The sequence below is a fragment of the Ambystoma mexicanum genome, chromosome 8 (genome assembly GCF_040938575.1).
Source record: "Ambystoma mexicanum isolate Mex_15411 chromosome 8, UKY_AmexF1_1, whole genome shotgun sequence".
Lineage (NCBI taxonomy): Eukaryota > Metazoa > Chordata > Amphibia > Caudata > Ambystomatidae > Ambystoma > Ambystoma mexicanum.
In genome coordinates this window covers 1383399802-1383420121 of record NC_090929.1, presented here as the reverse complement: position 1 = coordinate 1383420121, position 20320 = coordinate 1383399802, and the positions used below count along the sequence as shown (strand labels likewise).

The 20320-nt window shown below is 47.3% G+C and overlaps 1 protein-coding gene across 1 annotated transcript in view; it reads left to right on the top strand.

Annotated features, from left to right (window-relative positions):
- Positions 1-1021: 1021 nt before the first annotated feature.
- Positions 1022-20320, top strand: part of EDRF1 (erythroid differentiation regulatory factor 1) — a 1702580-nt gene continuing 1683281 nt past the window's right edge. The window contains exon 1 of the mRNA XM_069611509.1: positions 1022-1218. Coding sequence (XP_069467610.1) covers positions 1135-1218 — 84 coding nt within the window. The 5' untranslated portion in view covers positions 1022-1134. The remainder of the gene's footprint in view (positions 1219-20320) is intronic.

Here is a 20320-nt window from a genome sequence, read left to right as displayed (position 1 = left end):
AAAGGGCTCTCGCAAAGCCCCTGGACCATCGCACTGTGTGGTTCCGTCAGGTGCCATCCTAACCGTGCCCCCAACCCCCTGACAGCTTGCCACCACTTTCACCCCTTTTTTGCATTTCCCTCTCCTGCTATCACATTACCAACCACTCAATTTGTTCTTAGAAGGCCATGCAGCAGACCAAAAAAGTGCGATCCCACGTTACTTAATTGCTATGCTAATTTTAGGAAATGACATAGCTGTGGAATAGCAATCTTAGGTATGCCTATGGTATCTCTGGACATGCACACTTCAGCCCTTGCAAGTAAAATTCTATCAAAAATAGCTAAAAATGGTCTCAAAATAACTGGGGCGCGGGGTGGGGGGGCTTGCATGTAAATCCCAGCCCTGTACAAAGTGCGCAGTTTATGCTACCTCCTGCTTGTCCTAGCAGTCAGGCAGGGCGTGCTGGCGCCCAGCCCCTCTGCCTCACTCGTTAGTGCTCTACGGGCCTGATAGGCAAAAGCGTTTTAGTGGGAAAATGCCATTGAAAAACGCTTTGGAAATCAAGATCGCAGTCTCAAACACCTACTTCCATCGGAACCACATAACAAACTATTTGTAATATCTTCCTTGTCCTGGTGATGTCATGGAAATAAAAGAAGGAACAGAAACACAAAAGGAAGCATACCTCATTAGCAGTTCACGAAAATAGTTAAACTGAAAGGTGATATTTGTGTGCGATTACTTATGTGGATTAAATGAACATTGAGCCTGATCATAATTATGTTTTGACCTCATGAAATATTTAGCAAAGCAACCGACCATATGAAAATCATTTATGAATCATTAAAACTGCTAGTAGTTGTATTTGTTGGGACCTTACTGAAATGTATTTCATACTCAATAGTCTATTTAGGGGTCTTTTTCCTTACAAGAACATAACTAAAGTTCTTTTCCCGTGCGTCAAACAGCACAACTTGTTCCGTTCCAAGATGGCCGCCAATTGTCTAACACCCTTCGTGCCCTTTCCATTCCCATGATGTGTGTCGGCAGCGCGGCTCAGCTGGAAGTTTCTGGGTAGTGTTCCTTCGAAATACACTGTCAAATATGTTGGTAGTGTACTTGGTCGAGGGATCGCAGCACCCGAATTGACGCATGATGGGGGATGAACAACATCCCGGTGGGGCGGGGAGCCATTCTCCCCCATGCAAGGATCAGAACAACGAGGAACCTAAGCAGGTACATGGAAGAATAGATCAGGACAGTGAGAGATCACATGAGATAGATGTACTGAAGAAGATGTCCAGGTAGCTTATGAGTTAAGTAGACATTGAAAGATACTCAGAATGCACTGCATTGTATTATTGACAGTATATGGACCATACATGTAAACATTCTGTGACTAAAAATCTGTAGGAATCTTAAAGTTTCAAAAATAGTCAGGTGAGGAGGCAATGATAGCAATAGGGTGCGTCAGCAGCCCATTGTCATTGAATGAGCCCGCCGCGGCGGTGCATTCAATGACAATGAGTCGCCTGCCACGCCTTCTGCCACCACGCCAGCTTGGGGGAGCCCTTGAAAGACTCCCCTGAGCTGGCGTGGTGGGGGGCTAATGGCGCCTTTTGTCAAAGGCACCCGCGATGGAGGGGCACATTTAGCCCGCCGCCGTGGGTGCCTTTTACATCAAAAGCCTGCATGCTTTTTCCCTTTTTCCTTCTCCCGCTATGCCAGCTCAGGGGAGCCCTTGAAAGACTCCCCCTAGCTGGTGTGTTGGGGGGCTAATGGAGCCTTTTGTCAAAGGCACCCGCGGTGGAGGGGCACATTTAGCCCGCCGCCGTGGGTGCCTTTTACATCAAAAGCCTGCATGCTTTTTCCCTTTTTCCTTCTCCCGCTATGCCAGCTCAGGGGAGCCCTTGAAAGACTCCCCCTAGCTGGTGTGTTGGGGGGCTAATGGAGCCTTTTGTCAAAGGCACCCGCGGCGGAGGGGCTCATTTAGCCCACCGCCGTGGGCGCCTTTTACATCAAAAGCCTGCATGCTGCGCCTTCTCCCGCTACGCCAGCTCGGGGGAGCCCTTGAAAGACTCCCCCGAGCTGGTGTGGCAAAAAAAAAAAATGTAAAAATAAATAAATACATCAGTATTTGTTGCCAATAAATTGGTAGGCGATCCTACCTCCTAAATCGGTAGGGTTGACAAGTATGTTTGTACGCAACCACCCACAGTCGTCAGTTGTGGGCAGCATATACCCTAGTAACGTTACATACAGCTTTAGGTAATTAATGCAAGTTTGCCAACTGGTCACCATTGTGATTGATTTTCATTTGCTACTAGCTGTACCCGGCCACGCGTTCCTGTGGCTCAGTCTGGTTAAATGGAAAAGAAAGAAAAGAGAAAGCGCACGTTTCTAATATGTTTAATTTCACAGTGCTTGTGTGTATACAATATTTTTAGTTGTTCCATTGTCTGTCCAGATATAGAGATTGTCTGGTTTGCCGACTCTAGAAGATGCAACATATAATTGTCTATGTGAGAAGCAATCCATGTCTAGATCTAAACTGCACAATTTTAAAGATGAGCCTTGAGCTTTGTTGATTACAAACGTAAGTTGGCATGAATTGAGCTGTTACAATTTCTGCGCCGATCAACGTCATTTGGAAGCATGAGTTGTATTTCCTGATGTTAGATAGGAATTGCTTTGTTTCAGCGGTATATCTGGCAAGCAAAGTTTTTAATGGCTCTGGCGGTTCTCCAAATTGAGGCAGTTTAATTTTCCTGGCGGTGCAACACATTCCTTTAGTTCCTCCATTAAATTTCAGAGCCTTGCAATAAGGACACACTTCAGTCATAGTGCCGATGAGAACATGCCGGCTCAAACTATAATCATCAGCTGGGTTGTACCGGAATACAAAGTGATTGTAATTGCGTGATTGCTGAGCATGGAGTCGTGTTTGATGCTGATCTGCTGTTTCTCATTGACGTCTTTCAGCCACTGTCAGTCTGTCGCGTTCATTCAGTTGAGAATGAAGCAGATCTGAAGTTGCAGAACGTGATCGCCGTGCTCGCAACCGTGCATACTGAAGTCTGGCTGCACATCGCTCTGCTGCTTCCTTGCCACGTATTTGAGCCATTCTAAATCGGAACATTGAAATGGAATCGTAAAATATTTAGTATAGCGTGTGTTGCTTTTACGTCCAACAGCTGGCGCTGATTTTCGGAAAAAACATGTTTTTAGCTGTCACAGGTGTGGCATTTATGTATGGTAGGCATATAAAAACACACATGTTTTCGAATGCAACATTGTGTCAAAATTTCAAAGCAATCGGTGATGAACTTTCAGAGGTTTAAGATTTTGAACAAATGAACATTTACATTTTTATTTAGATAGAAGATGTGGTGATGTATGACTTGGAAATGGATTTCAAAGTGGATTGATCTGCCCACGTCTGCATGACAGACACCCTGGGAATCACAGGCCAGGCAGTGGTGTGGTTAACCTCCTTCCTTTCCTACCACTCATCCCAGTTGGAACTTGGATCCTTTCTCTCTACTATCACTCCTTTAACTTGTGGTGTTCCCCAGGGTTCTAACCTATCCCCCTGGTTCTTCAATTCGCACTGTGTGATTCACACTTTCATCTCTAACTTCTAGTGTTATGCAGATGACAGGCAACTCTCCTTCAGGCTACCCCCAGCCACCTCCTCTACCTCGTTCATATCTGACTTTCCACAATTCAGTCATGGTGTGCTGCAAACAACCTCTGCCTCAACCCCAGTAAGACTGAGATCACTCGCATTGGGACTCCTGCTCTCTTACTCTAACTCTGGCCGGCCTCCCTTGGCCCTGCGCCCGCACCCACTTGCGAGGTAAAAAACCTTGGGGTCATCTTCGACTACACTCTCTCCTTCTCCACTCACATTTCGGACATTTTTAAAAAGTCCAACTACCAGCTACACCTCCTCCAGAGGTACTCTTCCTTTTCTCACCTTCCCACAGCGGCTTACTGTCTCCAGAGCCCTTGTTCTCTCAAGGCTGGACTGCTGCAACAGCCTCTTTCTCAACTTCCCTGCCTCTGCTCTGCGCCTTCTGCAACACATCCAGAACAAAACTGCAAGACTTTTTCTTGGCCTCAAGCTCAGGGACTGCATCTCTCTGTGGCTGCAAGGATCAAGTTCAAGACCCTCTGCATTGTCCGCAAGGTTTTCTGGGGCCTGGACCTATCTATCTGCAACAATGCCTACCTAAATACTGTCCTACCCGCGCCCTACGCTCATCTACCTCCAACTTTCTGCGAGTGAGCCGGTTCTCCAAGCAGAGATTTGGAGGGAGATCTTTATCCTCTGCAGGGGTCTTCCTCTGGAATAGCCTCCCAGCCGCACTCCATCTTGAGCCTGATCTCCTTCAGTTCTGGAAACTCCTTAAGACATTCCTCTTCTCCTCATTCTCTCTCCGTCAACACTGCTAATCTTTCTCTCAGCTCTATCCCTCTCTCCCTCCTTTTCCGCACAGCCTTCTGACTGGCCACCTGGTGTACCTCAGAGTCTCACAGGTCCATGGCACCCTCGTCAGTCCTCTCACACTTGCCTCCAGGCCTGCACTTGCCTCATTGTTACTGCACTTGGTCAATGACCCTTGAGCTGTCATGGCCACGGGCCCCAGAACACAGAAACCATACCATCTAGTGACTGGTGTCATGATCCACAGAACGCGACCCTTTTGGACTTCCTGGTCCTTGTCACAAAAGGGCTTGCACTGTTTGATACTCCCAACATGGCCGTCTAACGTGGTACGCCTTGCCCCAGCTTCCACGTCGGACGCAGCACATTCTACAAATAGACCACGCCCCGCGCGTCTCAATGCTATTGCTGGTCGTGACTAGACGTGTGCTCCTTAGTTCGCTGAATATTCTCCTGTCCTTGGTTCCCAGACCCTCTAATTTCCCAATTCATTCCTCCCTCATCTCTTACCTTGTTTCCCGGATTTCGTGTACCTCCTTCGTGTACACTTCCTCGCTTCCTGGATGTCCTGAGCACCCAAGTATCCTGGAACGCTGAACGCACGCTGGAGTCAGAGGAGACTCGCACAGGCTTATACAAAACCCGATCCGTGCGCAAGAAGACTTCCTCGAAGAAATCCTGCAAAGAGCGATCTCAGGTGAGAAGGGGGGGAATTCCGTGACAACTGGGGCAATGGGTCACTTGACTCACTTATGGCCCTTTGGGACTCATAAACACAGGGGCCCTGGCTGGACTCAGTCCTGGCACCTTTGGCGCCAGGCTCATATAGAGATGTGAGCAGGAACACTTTATTTCAGTGCAGAAGTGCTTTTATTTTACTTCAGTGCACACTTTATTTTAGTGCAGGAGTGCTTTTATTTTACTTCAGTGCTGAGTGCTTTTATTTTACAAGAACTTTCCAAGTGCTGAAAGCCTTTATTCCAGAGAACATCCCCATTTGCTGACTCATTGGGCGTGGCTCCCTAGGCCTGGTCTTCAGGTGCTGACTCATCAGGTGTGGCAGAGCGTGGCAGCAGGCAGGCCAGAGCTACTGGGCGTGGCCGGGAACAAGGCTATATAAACCCACCGACCCCTCAAGCAAACGCTTTGCGTTACTTTGCACCTCCGTGCAGCGTGACACTCACCGCCGACTGGACCAGCTACTTACCTCATGATCCTGCAACAACAGCATCCTTACCTGGACCCTGGCTCGCCTCTCACGACAACGCTCCTTCTTCTTGGCAGATGCCAAATCGACGCCGCAGCAACTGCATTCTCTGTCCCACGAAGCCAAAGTCCTGAAATGAGAAAAGAAGACAAGACAAGGTTAGAACTCCCGAAAACACCCAACCCAGGGTCGTGCCGCATTAAAGGCTACTTACCAGCTGTCGGACCATCTCAGCCGCTCCTCCGTACCACCGGCTCCGCTTCTACCGCAGCTGCCGCCGGCACCGCTACACCACCTGAAGGGGAGAAAGCAGAAAAAAGACATTACATACAAAGGACAGAGAATGAACTTTACAAATACAATTACAACAGTCAGAAGACAAGCGGGTAAGTGGAAACAAGGGAACCACTTACCTACAAGAGAAGTGCACTAGTCGCAGCTGGCCTAGACTTCCACGACAAGGGACCAGTGAAGGAACTCTGTTCCCTTCAACAAGGGGCCCTGCCAGAAGCGGCAGGTCAGAGAGCTCATCATCATCATTCAGCAGGTGAGCCTCGGGAGTAGTGCAACCCCAAGGAAGCCACATCCAGGGAGAAGATGTCTGGAGAAGGGGTCAGGGACCACAGGCTGCATACGCATACGACCCCCCTTATATTCATGCTGGAACCGCACTGCTCATCACCGCAGTTCCCCACACAGTCGCAGAGGGAGGAACAGACAAGAGGAGTTTCATCCCTGGGAGGTTGCAACCGTGCCCCAACGCCTCTGTGGAGACCAGGTGAGCGTAACATGAGCGTGGCATCTCTCAGCACTTACCTCAGCTTCTGACTGACAGGGCGCACTTGGACCCCTCTCATCCCCCCTGCACTTGTCCCCACCACCACCTCTCCTGCCTGTACACTTGTTTGATCTGAATGCACCATGCCTTGAATGTTTGTTTTGTTATTTGTAGTGCGCCCCAGACCCGAGGGTATCAGGGCGCAGAAATGGGCAGAAACGGGCAAATGTTCAGCTTAGGTTACACAGATGTACAGATATATTCAGCAAGATATATATACGCAACAGGATACAGTAAGCATACTCTACACAAACGAGTGGTACAAAAGCTTAGGTAATTATATACAGGCAGATTAAAGGCAGGCAGGCAGCAGGAATTGCAAAGCGCAAATCTATATACAAAGCAGGGTATTGTGAACAGGCAGGCATACACCTGCGCATTTAGTGGTCATTTACTTTAATCCAATTGACAATATTGTGTCTGAAGTGCATGTATGTTTGGTCTGCCCTCATGGAGGGGGGTAGGGAGTTCCAGAGCTGAGCAGCTTTGAGTTGGAAACTACACGCTCCCACTTTGGAGAGTTTAAACCTTGGAACCATCAGGCAATTGGAATTGACCGTTCTTGTTGGCCGAGTGGATAATTTTCTGTTGAACCTTTCTGAAAGGTAGCGAGGGGTGGCGTTGTTTAGGCACTTATGTGTTAAGGAGGCGGTTTTTAGCAGGATTTTATCGTTGGTGGTGAGCCAATTATTATGTCTTCTTACCACTGAGATGTGTTCTTTTTTTGTTATGCCCAGCGCTGCTCTAAGGGCGTTGTTTTGGAGGATCTAAATTTTGTTGATGATGTACTTATTGGACCCCAGGTATAGTGAGTTGCAATAGTCCAATTTGGTAGAATTAGGGCTCTGGCCAAAATGATGCAACTGTTTGTGGAAAGGAATGGCTTGGCTGCTCTAATAAGCTTACAAGTGTAAGCGGTAGCTGAGGCCATAGAGTTTACCTGTTTGGTAAGGTGAGGGTGGCAACTTTGATGGTATTGCCATCGATGTTAAAGGTGGAATATTTGTTTCCAAGTTCATTAAGATTTGGGGTGGTGCCAAGGATGATGAGCTCGGTTTTGTCATCATTCAGGCATAGACCGTGGGCAGCCATCCATGCCTGGATGATGAGGTAAACTCTATTCACCAAGGCAAAATCCTTGTCGTAATCTCCCGTTGGTATGAGGATCTGGGTATCATCTGCATAGTTAATGTAGGTGATCCCAAGACTATCCAGATCATCGAAAAGGGGCTTAGTGAATATGTTATACATAGTGGGTGAGACACATGAACCCTGTAGCACGCCGCAAGTGATGGGAATGGGATCGGTAGATGATGACGGTGAGAAGACTTGCATGGTCCTATTATTGAGGAAGGATTGTATCCAGCCTATAGCCTCTTGAGAGACACGTGCAGCTGAGTCTAAGTGGTTACAAAGGACTTTATGGTCCACCAAATCGAATGCAGCCGAAAGATCGTGTAGAAGTAGCAATGCAGTTTTTCCGTTGTCTTTAAGTGCGTCGATTTGGGCCTTGAGCTCTATCAGCGCTGTTTCTGTCCTGTGTTGGGGCCTAAAGCCTGATTGGCGGATTCCTAATTGTTGGTTCTGTTCAAAGTACTCCTGTATTTGGAGGTATGCTACCCTGTCTAAAATTTGGAGCAGGAAAGGTACTGTGGTAATCAGCCTGTAGTTAGTGGGTATTGTAGGATCTAGAGATTGTTTTTTTTAAGTAGGGGGAGTACCCAGGACTCCTTTAGATTACTAGGGATGGTGCCAGTGGAAAGGAAGCGTTAATTCGCTTAGATATGAATGTGAGAGGTCCATGGTGGCGTCTTTAATGATTTGGGGTGGGCAGTTGTCGCCCTGGCAGTTTGAGGGTTTAAGGGTGAGGATGACTTTCTCAACCTCGAGGATAGAAACTTTAGAGACGCTAAAGCGGTGTGAAGGTTTATGTGAGGGCGTGGGATTGCTGGGTTGTGGGATCGTACTGGGGAGATTGCCTTTTTTATTAGCAATCTTATCCCGGAGGGAAGCTACTTTGTTTGATACAGCTTTTCGTATGTTAGTACATCAATTTTTATCCTTCGTACAGTTATCTGGCACAGGGGTTGGTGTTTTGAGTTCCTTTAGGATTACAAAGAGTTCCTTCATGCTTGAATTAGCCTGAAGTATTCTCTTGTTGTAGGTATCTTGTTTGGCAAGGAGTGTATCTTTCTTGTAGATGGTTGCTACCTTACTAAGGTTAGATCTGTTGTCGTCAGAGGGTAGTTGCCTCCATTCCAATTCGCAGTGTCTTTTTCCTTTCTCAGGGTTTTGACGTGTGGGTTAAACCAGGTATTCAGATGCGATTTGGGTTTGGTTTTTCTCGTTTTTAAAGGCAATGGAGTCTAGAGCTTCAGTCATTATTTTGTTGTATTCATTGACTAGGATGGTGGGATCAGTAGACTCTGGCAGAGAGTTGAGTGTTGGTAGTATTAGAGGTAGTAGTTTGTCAACCGTGATGTTTTATTTGTTCCTAGTAGCAATGGAAGAGGCCGCAGGTTTGTGTTTAGTTGTGAGCGTTTTTGCTGCTAAAGAAAATGTTAGGAGGTGGTGGTCTGTCCATGACCGAGGGGTAGTAGACATGATGGAAGCACTGCAGTTATAATCAGCCACCCAATCAAGAGTTCTTCCTTTGTTATGAGTAGGAAGTGTCACTCTTTGAGTAAAGCTAAGTTCGGTGAGAGCGTCAGCAATTATTGATGCTTGCTGGTGTTTTGGATCTTTAAACGCCAAGTTGAATTCCCCTATCCGGAGTACTTGTGAGGAGTTTTTTAGGTTATCGGATAGAATGGTGGTTAAGTACTCTTCAAAGGAGCTGATTGGTCCTGCGGGTCTATATATTAAGTTGATAGTTAGCGTTTGGGAACCAGCTATAGGTAATTTAGCGGTCAGGGATTTGCATGATTTAACATCGGGTGACGGGGCTAGTCTCATGGCAAGGTTGGAATTGGCTATCAGAGCTATTCCTCCTCCTCGAGACTCAATTCTGTCTGCTCTGAGTATAGTGTACTCGTCCGGGACTTCGAGCATGAGGGTGGGGCCTACTGCATTATGCAATCAGGATTCAGTGATAGCTACAAAGTCAAACTTGCCTGCCTGTATAAGATCAGATATTTATTAAAGCCCTTTTGAGGTGCGGAGCATTGTTACCTGTCATTGGTTTAGTGGGGGTCTGTTTGTTTGATTTCACATCAAGTAGCGAGGGTTTATTCTGTTAGACAAAATCTGTCACCACTGAAGGAGAATTACTATCTGAGGTTCAGTATGGAAAGTTGAGGTTTAGGCAACATCCCTCTTATTAGTCGAACATGGTAGAAAAGTTTTTCTGCTATTGCATTGACCTGTGGCTTCAGGGTGAGACCATTGTCCATGAGTATTCACAGGTTTTTAATTACTGCTGGGTATTCAGGTGGGTTCCCATACTCGGGGTCCAGATGAGAGATGTCTGTGTTAGATTGTCGTGGGCTTCTGATTATTTCCATTTTGATTGGGTTTAGTTTAAGTGTTTTATTTACCATCCAGGTGTTTATATTGGTGAGGCATTTTATTGAGGAAATCGTCAGGTTTGTTGTTAGTAGTCATCTTGAAAATAAGCTGGATGTTGTCTGCGTAGTTGTAGGATGTCAGTCCATGAGTTTGTGTGAACTTCACTAGCGAGGGCATATAAATATTGAAGAGAAGTCGGGAGATGCTTGATCCTTTTGGTATGCCACAGATGATTTCTTTGTGTTTGATGCAAACAGTGGTAGGTAGGTTCTTTCGGTTCTGTCGGTGAGGAAAGATTTCAGCCATTTTAGTGCAGAGTTATAAATCCTGGATTCTTCCAGTCTCTTGATTAATGTTGTGTTTGTATCAAAGACAGCTGATATGCCCAGTAGAATGAAGGCTGATTTGGGTGTTGGGCGTTCATCTTTAGGCTGTCCCACATGGTGAGGTGCGCTGATTCAGTTTTCTCATGGGGCTGAAACCAACCTCGGATTGGTCAAGTAGTTTCCACATGATTTAGTAGTTCTTTGTACAAGTGGTTATCCAAGATTTTGCCAGGTAGGCTAGGTTTGATATAGGCCTGTAGTTTACGGGGCTCATCTGTCTTTCCTTTCTTGTTTTTTATGAGTGGTTTGATATAGGTGGATTTGTATGATTTTGGTACTATTCCTGTTTTAATTATTAGTTGGCTGTAGAGGGATGGTGTTTTATGGGTGAGTAGCTGTTTGTAGCTATCTGGTGGGCATGGGTCGCTGGGGGATCTGGCCATGTTGGTTTCTTTTAGTAGGTTGCTGAAAGTTTCCTCGTTTATCGGTTCAAATTGGTTCAATGTTGCACTGGTTATTGGAGTTCTGGTTTCTGGGGGGTGTTATTTGTGTTCCTACTGGATGCATCTATGGAATGCTGGGTTGTCACATTGTTGTTGCGTGGGTACAGTGTTGTTGCTGCATGATGTTTTTTTTTTGTATTTCCCTGACAATTCTGTACATTTCTTTGTGTTTTATTTGCTGATTTGGATTCTTCCTGCATAGTGTGCTGTCTTTGCTTTCAAAGCTTCCAATTTGTATAGCTGAATTTGTCATTGGCAGTTCAGTTCATCCAATTGGTTGTAGTTTTTCCTCCTTGTCTTTTTTAGTTTACAGTTTGTTTTCTTGAGACCTGTCAGTTCCTCTGTGAGCCATCTCGCTGCACATTTGTTTGGTGTGGGTTTGAAAGATTTTAAGGGTGCCAATTGCTCTAACGTGTCTGTGATCCAAGTGGGAAGATTTTCTTCAAGGGTGTCTAGCGTCATTTCGTTTAGTTGGGACGCGTCGGGTTTGATGGTTTCTAGTAGTTGTGTTGGTGTTTCTAGATCAAGTCTTTTCCAGTTTCTTTTGTTTGTCGTCAGATGCTTTGTTTGTGGGTACCATGCAGCATAGGGTTTTGACAATGAATCGGATCATATGATGGTTGCTCCAGATAATTGGTACCAGCGGTGCAGCAGTCAAGAGTCCATCCCTGCAGAATAGTGCATCAAGGGTGTGTCCAGCTCCCTGAGTGGGTCAGTTCACTGTTTGTTTGAGGTGGAGTGTTTCCAGAAGGGCATTGAGGGAGTTAGTTTTGATTTCATTTTCTCTTTCAAACCAAATGTTGAAGTCTTCCAGAATGATGATGATGTCATTGTTTACAGCTATGTTGGCTCTGGCATCAGGGAGTTTTGTGGCGAAGTAGAGTTAGAGGTGGGCGCTCTGTAGATAAGAAGGAAGAGTACATTGATTTGCTTGTTGAGTTTGAGGTTGTGTAACTCACAATCTTCTATGTCTGTTGGAGTTAAAAAAAATATGGCGCGGATGTGGTTTTTGTGTGCTATGGAGATTCTCCCTCCTCTTCTGCCTTCTCTGTTTAATTGTATTACTTTGTAGTTGTCAGGTATGGCTTTGTGAGTGCTTACTTTGTAGATGTTGTGAGAAACCTGAAGGTGTCCCACCTGCTAGTACCCGGGGATTTGTCATCCAGGTGGCCAGGACACAACCATCGTTTTCAGATTCATTTCCAGGGGGTGGACCAGAGTGGGAGGATCACCTGGATGAGGGGTCTTGTGGGAGTAGTACACTGGATGGGGAGACACAGTTTCCCCTTCCCTGTAACACCTTAACCCCATCCTACCAGGTAGGAAATCAACCCCCGGCTTTCCCAACATGAACACTTCCTCACGGACGGCTCCCTATGAGAGAAAACAGACCAAGACCCGAGCCATATACCTGACATGTCCCAATACAATGGTCAAGCAGGGTCAGGCAGTTACTGCTGACCGTTTTTTATATATATATATATATATCACACACCACACACACACCACCCCCCCCCCCCCCCGACGTCCATTACACTTGCCCCACACGGATAAAAGGCAGAGTACGAAAGCACACGCTGAGCAAGACAAAGCACACAGGGAAGCAGCAGTTCTAAGATGGCAGTTTAATACAAGGCAAAACCGACGGAAACGCAAGGAGGGAAATGCCCTTAACCTTTTCAACGAAAGACTGTTACTTTAATGAACCTTCGAGAATAGTAAGCGTAATTCCATGAATCAAGGCTGAAGAATCCTGCATTGGGTGTCGGACGTACCCGGGCTCTTCTGCGTTGTTAGCCAAGGAGGGGAGAATCATTTTCCGCCATGGTATTGTCCTTAGCTCCTACAACAGAGCACTGCCAGTGAAGTCAGCACAGCCGGTGAGTTGGGGCACAGACCGGTCTGTGTTGAAGCCAAGGTTGCAAGTGGCAACATTGTAAAATGAAAGCTGAAGAGAACAGTGTATGAAGCTTAGGTGGCTAGCAACGCAAACAAAATTAAACAACAAACGAGTGATTGTACTTTGAAGCCAAGCTACGATACCTTAGACAGAGTGATCTGGCTCCACCCGGGTGCTCATTTGGAAGGCTCTGTTAGGTATCCAACTGAAAGGTGGTAAATACTAAAGAGTGATAAGGAGTTGTGCAATCGAAGTGGTCCTGCAACGAGTCCAGCAAAACCCTGTGCACATTCGAAAGTCTTAGATGGTAATAGCATAAAGAAAGTTGAAGACAAAGTAGATGAAGTTGGTCCGAGCCCTGCGAAGGGAGATCCTCTAATAGCTTTGGTTAAAGCAAGTTTGTGTTTAAAGGTTACATTGGCAATTGAAATTGGTCCGAGCTCGGCAGAGGGAGACTAATTGTGTTAAAAAGGATCTGAGCCCGGCTGATTGGGATCCGGGTTGAACCGTGAGTCATCTGAGAAAGAATATCCTACGAACATTGTGTTAAGAGGATCTGGACCCGGCTGAGGGGTATCTGGGGTTAATAATGAATTGCCTGAGAAACTGAGTACTTGTGAATACATGAAAGAGGAAAATAACTTATTGTTTGTTTATAGCATCAGGCCCTCTGAAAGAAGAGACTTTGGAAGACAAAGAGACTTGGGCACGGAAGGCCCTGATGCTAATGATTGAACTGTATCCTCATGCTAGAGCAGCCAGACACTGTTCTAAGCTGAAGTGTACCACCTTGTCCTGTGCTGAAAACGCCTGAACATCCTGACATATCATTTTGTGAACACTTCTTTGTTTTTCGTAAAACTGTTTCCCACACTATTTGTATTCAGAAGTAAGGATTGGCAATAGGTTTATTAGTATAGGCCATTTTATGTTGACAAGACACCACTAGGACTGCGTTATTATTTGATGGTCACAGCTTGCTTCCATCTGTAGATTTACTATTAGATAGGCGTTTTTCAAACCCTTTTTGAAGGTCAGTCAACACCCTTGAACTGTGGTCACTTGTGTATGTCTTACTGATGATACCAGGCCTTCCTTACATGTGGTGTCAGGAGATGGATGTGACTCAATTGAAACAAATTGGGGAACCCTAACATTCCAGAAGCTTAGTCATAGAGCCTCAGACACCTCTACTACCACGGAAGAATGAATAGTCTTTGATATCTATAGCAGCAGAGAAGCTACTATCCCTCCATGAAAAAGAGGAATGATCCCCACAGACTTAGTTTTGATGCCCCTCCTGGGTGTTATAAAAGATTGGCACCAAAATCTGGCCTGGCCTGGAAGTTCAGTCTAGACGTTCTAGCAGGCAGCATAGATCCTGATTATGGGGAGACATAAAGGTTCTCTTGCAGAACCATGGTGAAATTCCATTTGAAGTTTATTGTGGAGACAAAATTGCACAAGGAATTCTTGAAAGGGCTTTATTTCCACGTTTTAGAGAGATTGAACCGGAAGATACTGAGAGGGGTACCTTAGGCTTTGAGGAATCTACCACTGAAGAGAAAGGGGAAGAAGAACTTACCATCTTTCCCGACTTAGCCTTCACCCAGCAAAATGATCCAGCCCTTGCTGAGGCTTTCTTGCAAGCAATTCCTGAAGGGAAGGGAGTAGAGAAGGGAAGTCCCTTTTTCTTCCTAAAGCAAGGATTACTGTATAGAAAAGAAACATCCACAGAAGGACTAAGTGAAATTCAGTACGTAATCCCCAAAACCCATCGGAAGATTGTGCTAGAGATTGCACATTCTCATCTGACAGGGTGACGCTTAAGACAATCTAAGACCCAGGCACACATCAGCGGGAAGTTTTACTGGCCAGGTATCCATGCTGATATAAACATTTTTATTTGGGGGTGGGGGGGCACTAGAGAGCCCAGTCAAAATGGCTGGTGGCCCAACCTAATATATTTCCGGCCAGCATACTGTCCTACAATCACTGCTGTGACCCCTGTTTGGTGAAAATACACAGGGAATACCCTAATGGAGATGCAGGGATTGTTTGAAGACCTGGGGTGCTTTATTTCATGAGCACCGACGCACACACTACCAGGAGCGCAGACTGAGGAAGAGCACCAGCGTGTATGCCGGAGACAATCGGAGACGGCCAGTGTTATGTTATGTTATGTTATATTACTTGGCATTTATATAGCGCCTTATGTATCATTGGTATGACCCCCAAAGCGCTGGTAGGTTGAACGCCCTCGGGAACCGTAGTTCAAGTTAGTAGAGAGAGTGTCGTAAGGTGCGTGGGTGCACCAGATATGTGTGCAGCTGGTGTAGTTGTTGGATGATAGCTGCTTTTTAGCGATAGGTGTGGTGCTGAGGAAATCAGTTGGATGTGTTCAGTCTGGTGGGTGGACACTCGGACTGAATTTTGGCTGCATTAGGCCTGAGGAACGCCTAAGCTAGCCAGAATGTGCTCAGCTAGCTGTGTTTTATTAGGGTGATGAGGTGATCATGGAGTCGTGTTCCTATGTGAACAGCTAGGCCGAATTAACAGGTGTATAGGCTGGTATCAGCGTAGTTATAGCACAGGATATTCTGCGGGCGGGTGAATTATTCCAGGGAGGGTAGACATGTAGAGGATGAACAGGAGGGCTGATAGGCATGCTCCTTGTGGTACTCCAGTATTGACTGGTCCGGCGACGTAAGTGACGGCGGAGAGGAGGGTTATTTGTTTCCTGTTGTTGTGGAAGGAGGCTATCCATTTGAGAGCTTTTCCATGGATCCCTATGGAGTGGAGGCGGTCAAGTAGAATTGAGTGGTTAATTGTGTCGAAGGCGGCAGGGGGGTCTAGGAGGATTAGTGCAGTGCATCCTGCAGAGTCCACATTAATCTTAAGATTGTCCCAGATTGAGGCCAGAGTGGTTTTGGTTCCGTGTCGTGGTCTGAAACCTGATTGTGTGGGGTCCAGGAGGTTGTTGGGTTCGATAAAGGCATTTAGTTGGGAGTATGCGGTTCGATCGATGAGTTTAGCAAGGAACCTTTTGTTTGAGATGGGGTGGTAGTTTTTGGGGTCGAGGGGGTCGAGGAAAGTTTTTTTTAGAAGAGGCTTGACATGTGCAGTTTTGAGGGCGTCGGGGAAGATTCCCGAGCTGAGGGAGTCATTTAGTATGGTTCTTGCGTACTCTCCTGTGCAGGTGGATGAGAATATTCCTTTGAGGACTGAGGCAGGGCTGGGGTCAAGGGGGGAGCCAGATGGTTTCCGAGCAGAGAGAAGGTCAAGGAATTTGTCTCTCAAGATTGGTGTGAACGTGTCGAAGGTGGGTGGAGTTGTTATTGCCGTGGCGGGCGGGGGGGTGATTGATAGGGCGGACGGATTATGTGGCGGTGAGAGGAGGGCCAGTTTGTTGTTAATGGAGGCTGTTGTGTCGAGAGCAGTTGTGTAGAAGGGGAGAGAGAATGAGTCGCAGAGTGATTGAGATGGCGTGGATTGGGCTGAGGTACAAATCAGTTTGACAAATTCAGAAATGATTTTGTGGAGTTCCTTGCTGCTGTTTCCACAGTTGAGAATTCGATAGTTATAGTGGGCTTTTGTAGCTTTTCGGATTTCGGATTGGTTTTACTTTTCCGCCATTTGCGTTCGAGGAATTTATTCAGTTGTTTCGCAATCTTCAGTTCTAGTGTAAACCATCTGTGATTAGAACCACAGCGAGCAGAGGATTGGCAAGTGCGGTGAGTGGGATTAGTGAGATATTGAGCCAGGAGTCAAAGGAGTCGATGGTTAAGGGTTCATTACATGGGATGTTTGAGGGAGGTCTTTGAAGCAGAGCTTCGGCTAGGTCAGGGAGGATCTTCCGTTTCTTCCAGCATTTGCGGCGGAGGGAGGCAGCTGGCGCAAGGATGGTCATGGAGGCAGGCGAGTGGATGGTGAAAGGGACAATGATGTGATCAGACCAGATGACAGGTACAGGGGGGGTTAGATGTATCTGGTCTTGGGAGCTAAAGATGGCATCACGGGTGTGTGCCTTAGTGTGAGTTCGGCCGTTAATGTGGAGGCAGAGGTTAAGCGCATCAAGGCAGTCGACCAGTGAGTGGGTCATGGGGTTGGTGGGAATGTCTAGCCAGATATTGAAGTTCCCTAGAAGATTGAGAGAGGGGTGGTTTACTTGGATGGTGGCTATAGAGTCACAGAGGTTGGTTGTGAAATGTCTTTCATAGTCTGGGGGGGGGGGTCTGTAGGCGATTAGGAAGCTGTGGGAGTACATCGGGGAGTGATAGTTTGACGAGAAGCGTCTTGCAAGAAGAAGTGATTGTCTGTCAGTCGACGAGTGAGACGGAGAAGTGTGATTTGAAAACGACTGCTACTCCACCTCCTCTAGAGGGACTGTTGAGTGAGATGAGGAAGTAGTCGGGGGGGGGGGGGCGGGTGGAGGGGAGGCCTCATGAGCAACAGGGGCAAAGTCGTCAGAGAACCAGGTTTCCGTGATAAAGACTAGGTCTGGATTGTCGGAGGCGAGGAGGTCAAAGATGCTGTGTCTGTTTTTTGCTACAGAGCGAGGATGCATCTTACTTCAGAATGGGGGGTTGTCCTGGACGTTGTAGCGGTGGTGGTGGGGAGACTTGGGTGAGTGGCTGCGGACTGTCACAGGGATTGGGTCAGGGGTAGGAGGGAAAGGGAGGGGTGCCAGCGGGACCAGGGAGGTGAATGATGCGGACCGGTCGATGGAGGTTGGGAAGAGTAGGCAGGTGGAGGAGGGGGTGGGCGTGGAGAGGATGGAGTTGGACAGGCGTGTGCGGGAGGGCAGTTGGGCAGAGGGATTTGGGACTGGGGATTCAAGAGTGAGTCGCATGGGGTTAGGGATGGTAGGTGTGTTGGGCGAGAAGTCGAGGGAGATGGGTTGTAAGTGGGGTGAGGGAGGGGGGAGGGTGGTGATGGTGGGGGTGAGAGGTTGAGGGGATGGGTTGAGGAAGGAGGGGAGAGGAGTAGTGGGAGGTTGAGGGGGGACCAGGCTCCTTTTCTCTTTTTCAGGGGTTTGAGTGCAGTTGGTGTGTGTGAGAGAGGGTAGGGGGCTTGAAGGGCGAGGGAGATGCGGCCACTGTTCTTGCCAGGGTGAGTGAGACGTGCAGTTTTTAGGGAGGAGAAGGGATATGGTGGGTGGTGGATGTTAGTGGGAGTCGACGGGAGGAAAGGGCATGGGGTGTGGGGGTGGTGGTGGGTTTGAGTGGGTGGATGGGCGGTTCAGTGGTGGGAAGGGGGGCGGACTCGGGGGTAAAGGGGGTGGGTGGAAAGGGCGGGAGAAACAGAGGTCTTCGGATGGCTGGCATGCCATCAGGCTCCTCTGGTTTGGGAGTTCGATAGGGGGTGGGGTGAGATCATGGTGGGGGTGGACAGTTTGAGATGGGAGGGGGGAGGACTTAAGTGGAGGGGGTGGGAAGCACGCCAGAGTGAGGCTCTCATCCTGGACCTAGCTGGGAGGGATGGAGTCATGGCGAGGCACGGGCAGAGTTAAGGCTTGGTTGTAATATCAAGAAGTGTAATTCAGCACAGTGAAATTAATGGGTACACTCAATATCGCTTGACCTCAATATGTAGTTGCACAATTCAATACAGTAGAGCCCTAGTGGACGCTCAATGTTGTTTGGGCAGACTTTCCAGCTGCAAGATTCAACTCGGTGAAGATTTTGGGATGACACAGTGAGATTCTTAGGCACGCTCAATGTTGTTGGGCACACTTTCTAATTTTAAACCTCAACAGAGGGGCGCTACCAGGGCACCCTTGATGTTGTTGGGCACACAAACTAGATGCAAGACTCACACAGTGAAGCTATCAGGGTGCACCCAATGTTGTTGGGCACACTATTTAAATTCAGCTTCAGCAGGGTAAAACAAGGTTTTTAGGGGACGACACAGTGAAGTTATTGGGGGCACACAATGTTTTGGGCACACAATCTAGATGCACGATTCAGCAGACTGACGCTATTAGGGCACACTTAATGTTGTTGGGAACACAATCTAGATGTTAATGTTAAAGGATATTTGTACTGCAAACTATCACCACCGGAGTGGTCCCCTGGCAGCTCTGAAAAAAGGTGGGGTGCGAGGTGAGTTAGTGGGAACAGGCTGGAAAAGTGCAAGGGAGCAGTGATGTGCTGTTGGCGGCCTCAGCCCGGAAGTCCGTTGGCTGGGCTTGGGATGTTTTACGGTCGGTAGCCGTCATGTGCTGTTGTGTGGGTCTATGTGTGGTTTGTTTTGTTGTTGCAGTGTAGTGAAGTTTTTTGCGGATTGTTGTGTTGTAGGCTTGTGGTTGTGTTTGTTTAGAGTGTGAGGGGTGTATGCAGAGGGGGGAATGTGTAAGAGGGTTGGTTATTTGGTTAATTGGCCTCGCTGTCTGGAAGTGAGGCTCTAAACTTCTGTGTTCTCTTCAGGTGGGGTTGCGTGAGCATCTCTGCGTCTCCATCTAGATTTGGTGTTAGTCGACGCTCGCAGTCCCTTTCCCATTTGGCAGCCACATAGCATTTATGACCTTGCCCAAGGTGGCTCACAGGCCGCCTATGTGGCACCTGTTTGTATGTCGGGCAGGCAGGTGTTTGTGCGTCCCTTCAGATCTGGCCCAGAGAGCGTTCCCAATCTAGTCGGCGAGCAGCATCGGTCAGCTAGGGTTACTCTCTGTATATGTTGTGGCAGCTCAGCATTCATCCTCTTAATCAGTTGCTCATGCAGGCTGCCACTCCCAGCCCCTTTGGAACGTGGCAAATGCCAACGCTTGCAATTATGGCCGGGGCGGCATCTGCCGTCATTCTCGACTCCCTTTGGTCAGTGGTCCTGCAAATGTCCACAACTTAGTTGGAGTGTAGCAAGTGCTAACGTTCACCCAATTTTATACAAGTATGATCTCTAGTAGCAGTTATGGAGCGGGTTAGACTGTTAGCTGGAAGTTAGACAGGCATGCTGATTTCTGTCCTTATGGGTGTTGCTTGTGTCCTGTTTTGATTTTGCGCCATCTCTCTTGTGGTAGGGTTTCTTTATTTGGGTCAAGATGTTGTCATTGTCCTAGATTTGTCATCCTTTTCTTTGCGTTTCTCGTTTGGTAGTTTCGTTTTTTCAGTTTGAGTCTGGGATGTTGGAGAGCCAGGTTTTTATTGATTTTCTGAATTGTAGGTGGTCTTTGGTGTTTCTTATTTTTATCGGGATGTTGTTCCAGGTTTTTGCGGCTAAGTGGGAGAAGGAGGCACCTCCCAAGTTTTTTCTTAAGGCATGGTTTTTGTTCCAGACGGATTTCGTTGCTTGATCTGAGGAGTCTCGTTGGCTTGTAGATTGTTAATTTCTTTTGTAGGAATTCAGCTCCTTGTCCGCACAGTGACGCTATTAGGGTACACTTAATGTTGTTGGGTACACAGTCTAGATGCAAGGTTCAACACAGTGACACTATTAGGGCATACAATCTAGATGCACAGTGACGCTATTAGGGCACACTCAATGTTGTTAGGCACACTTTCTAAGTTCAAACTTTAACACAATGACAATGAAAAAATTGAGATACAAGATTCAGCACAGTGACGTTATTAGGGCACACTCAGTGTTGTTGGGCACACAGTCTAGGTGCA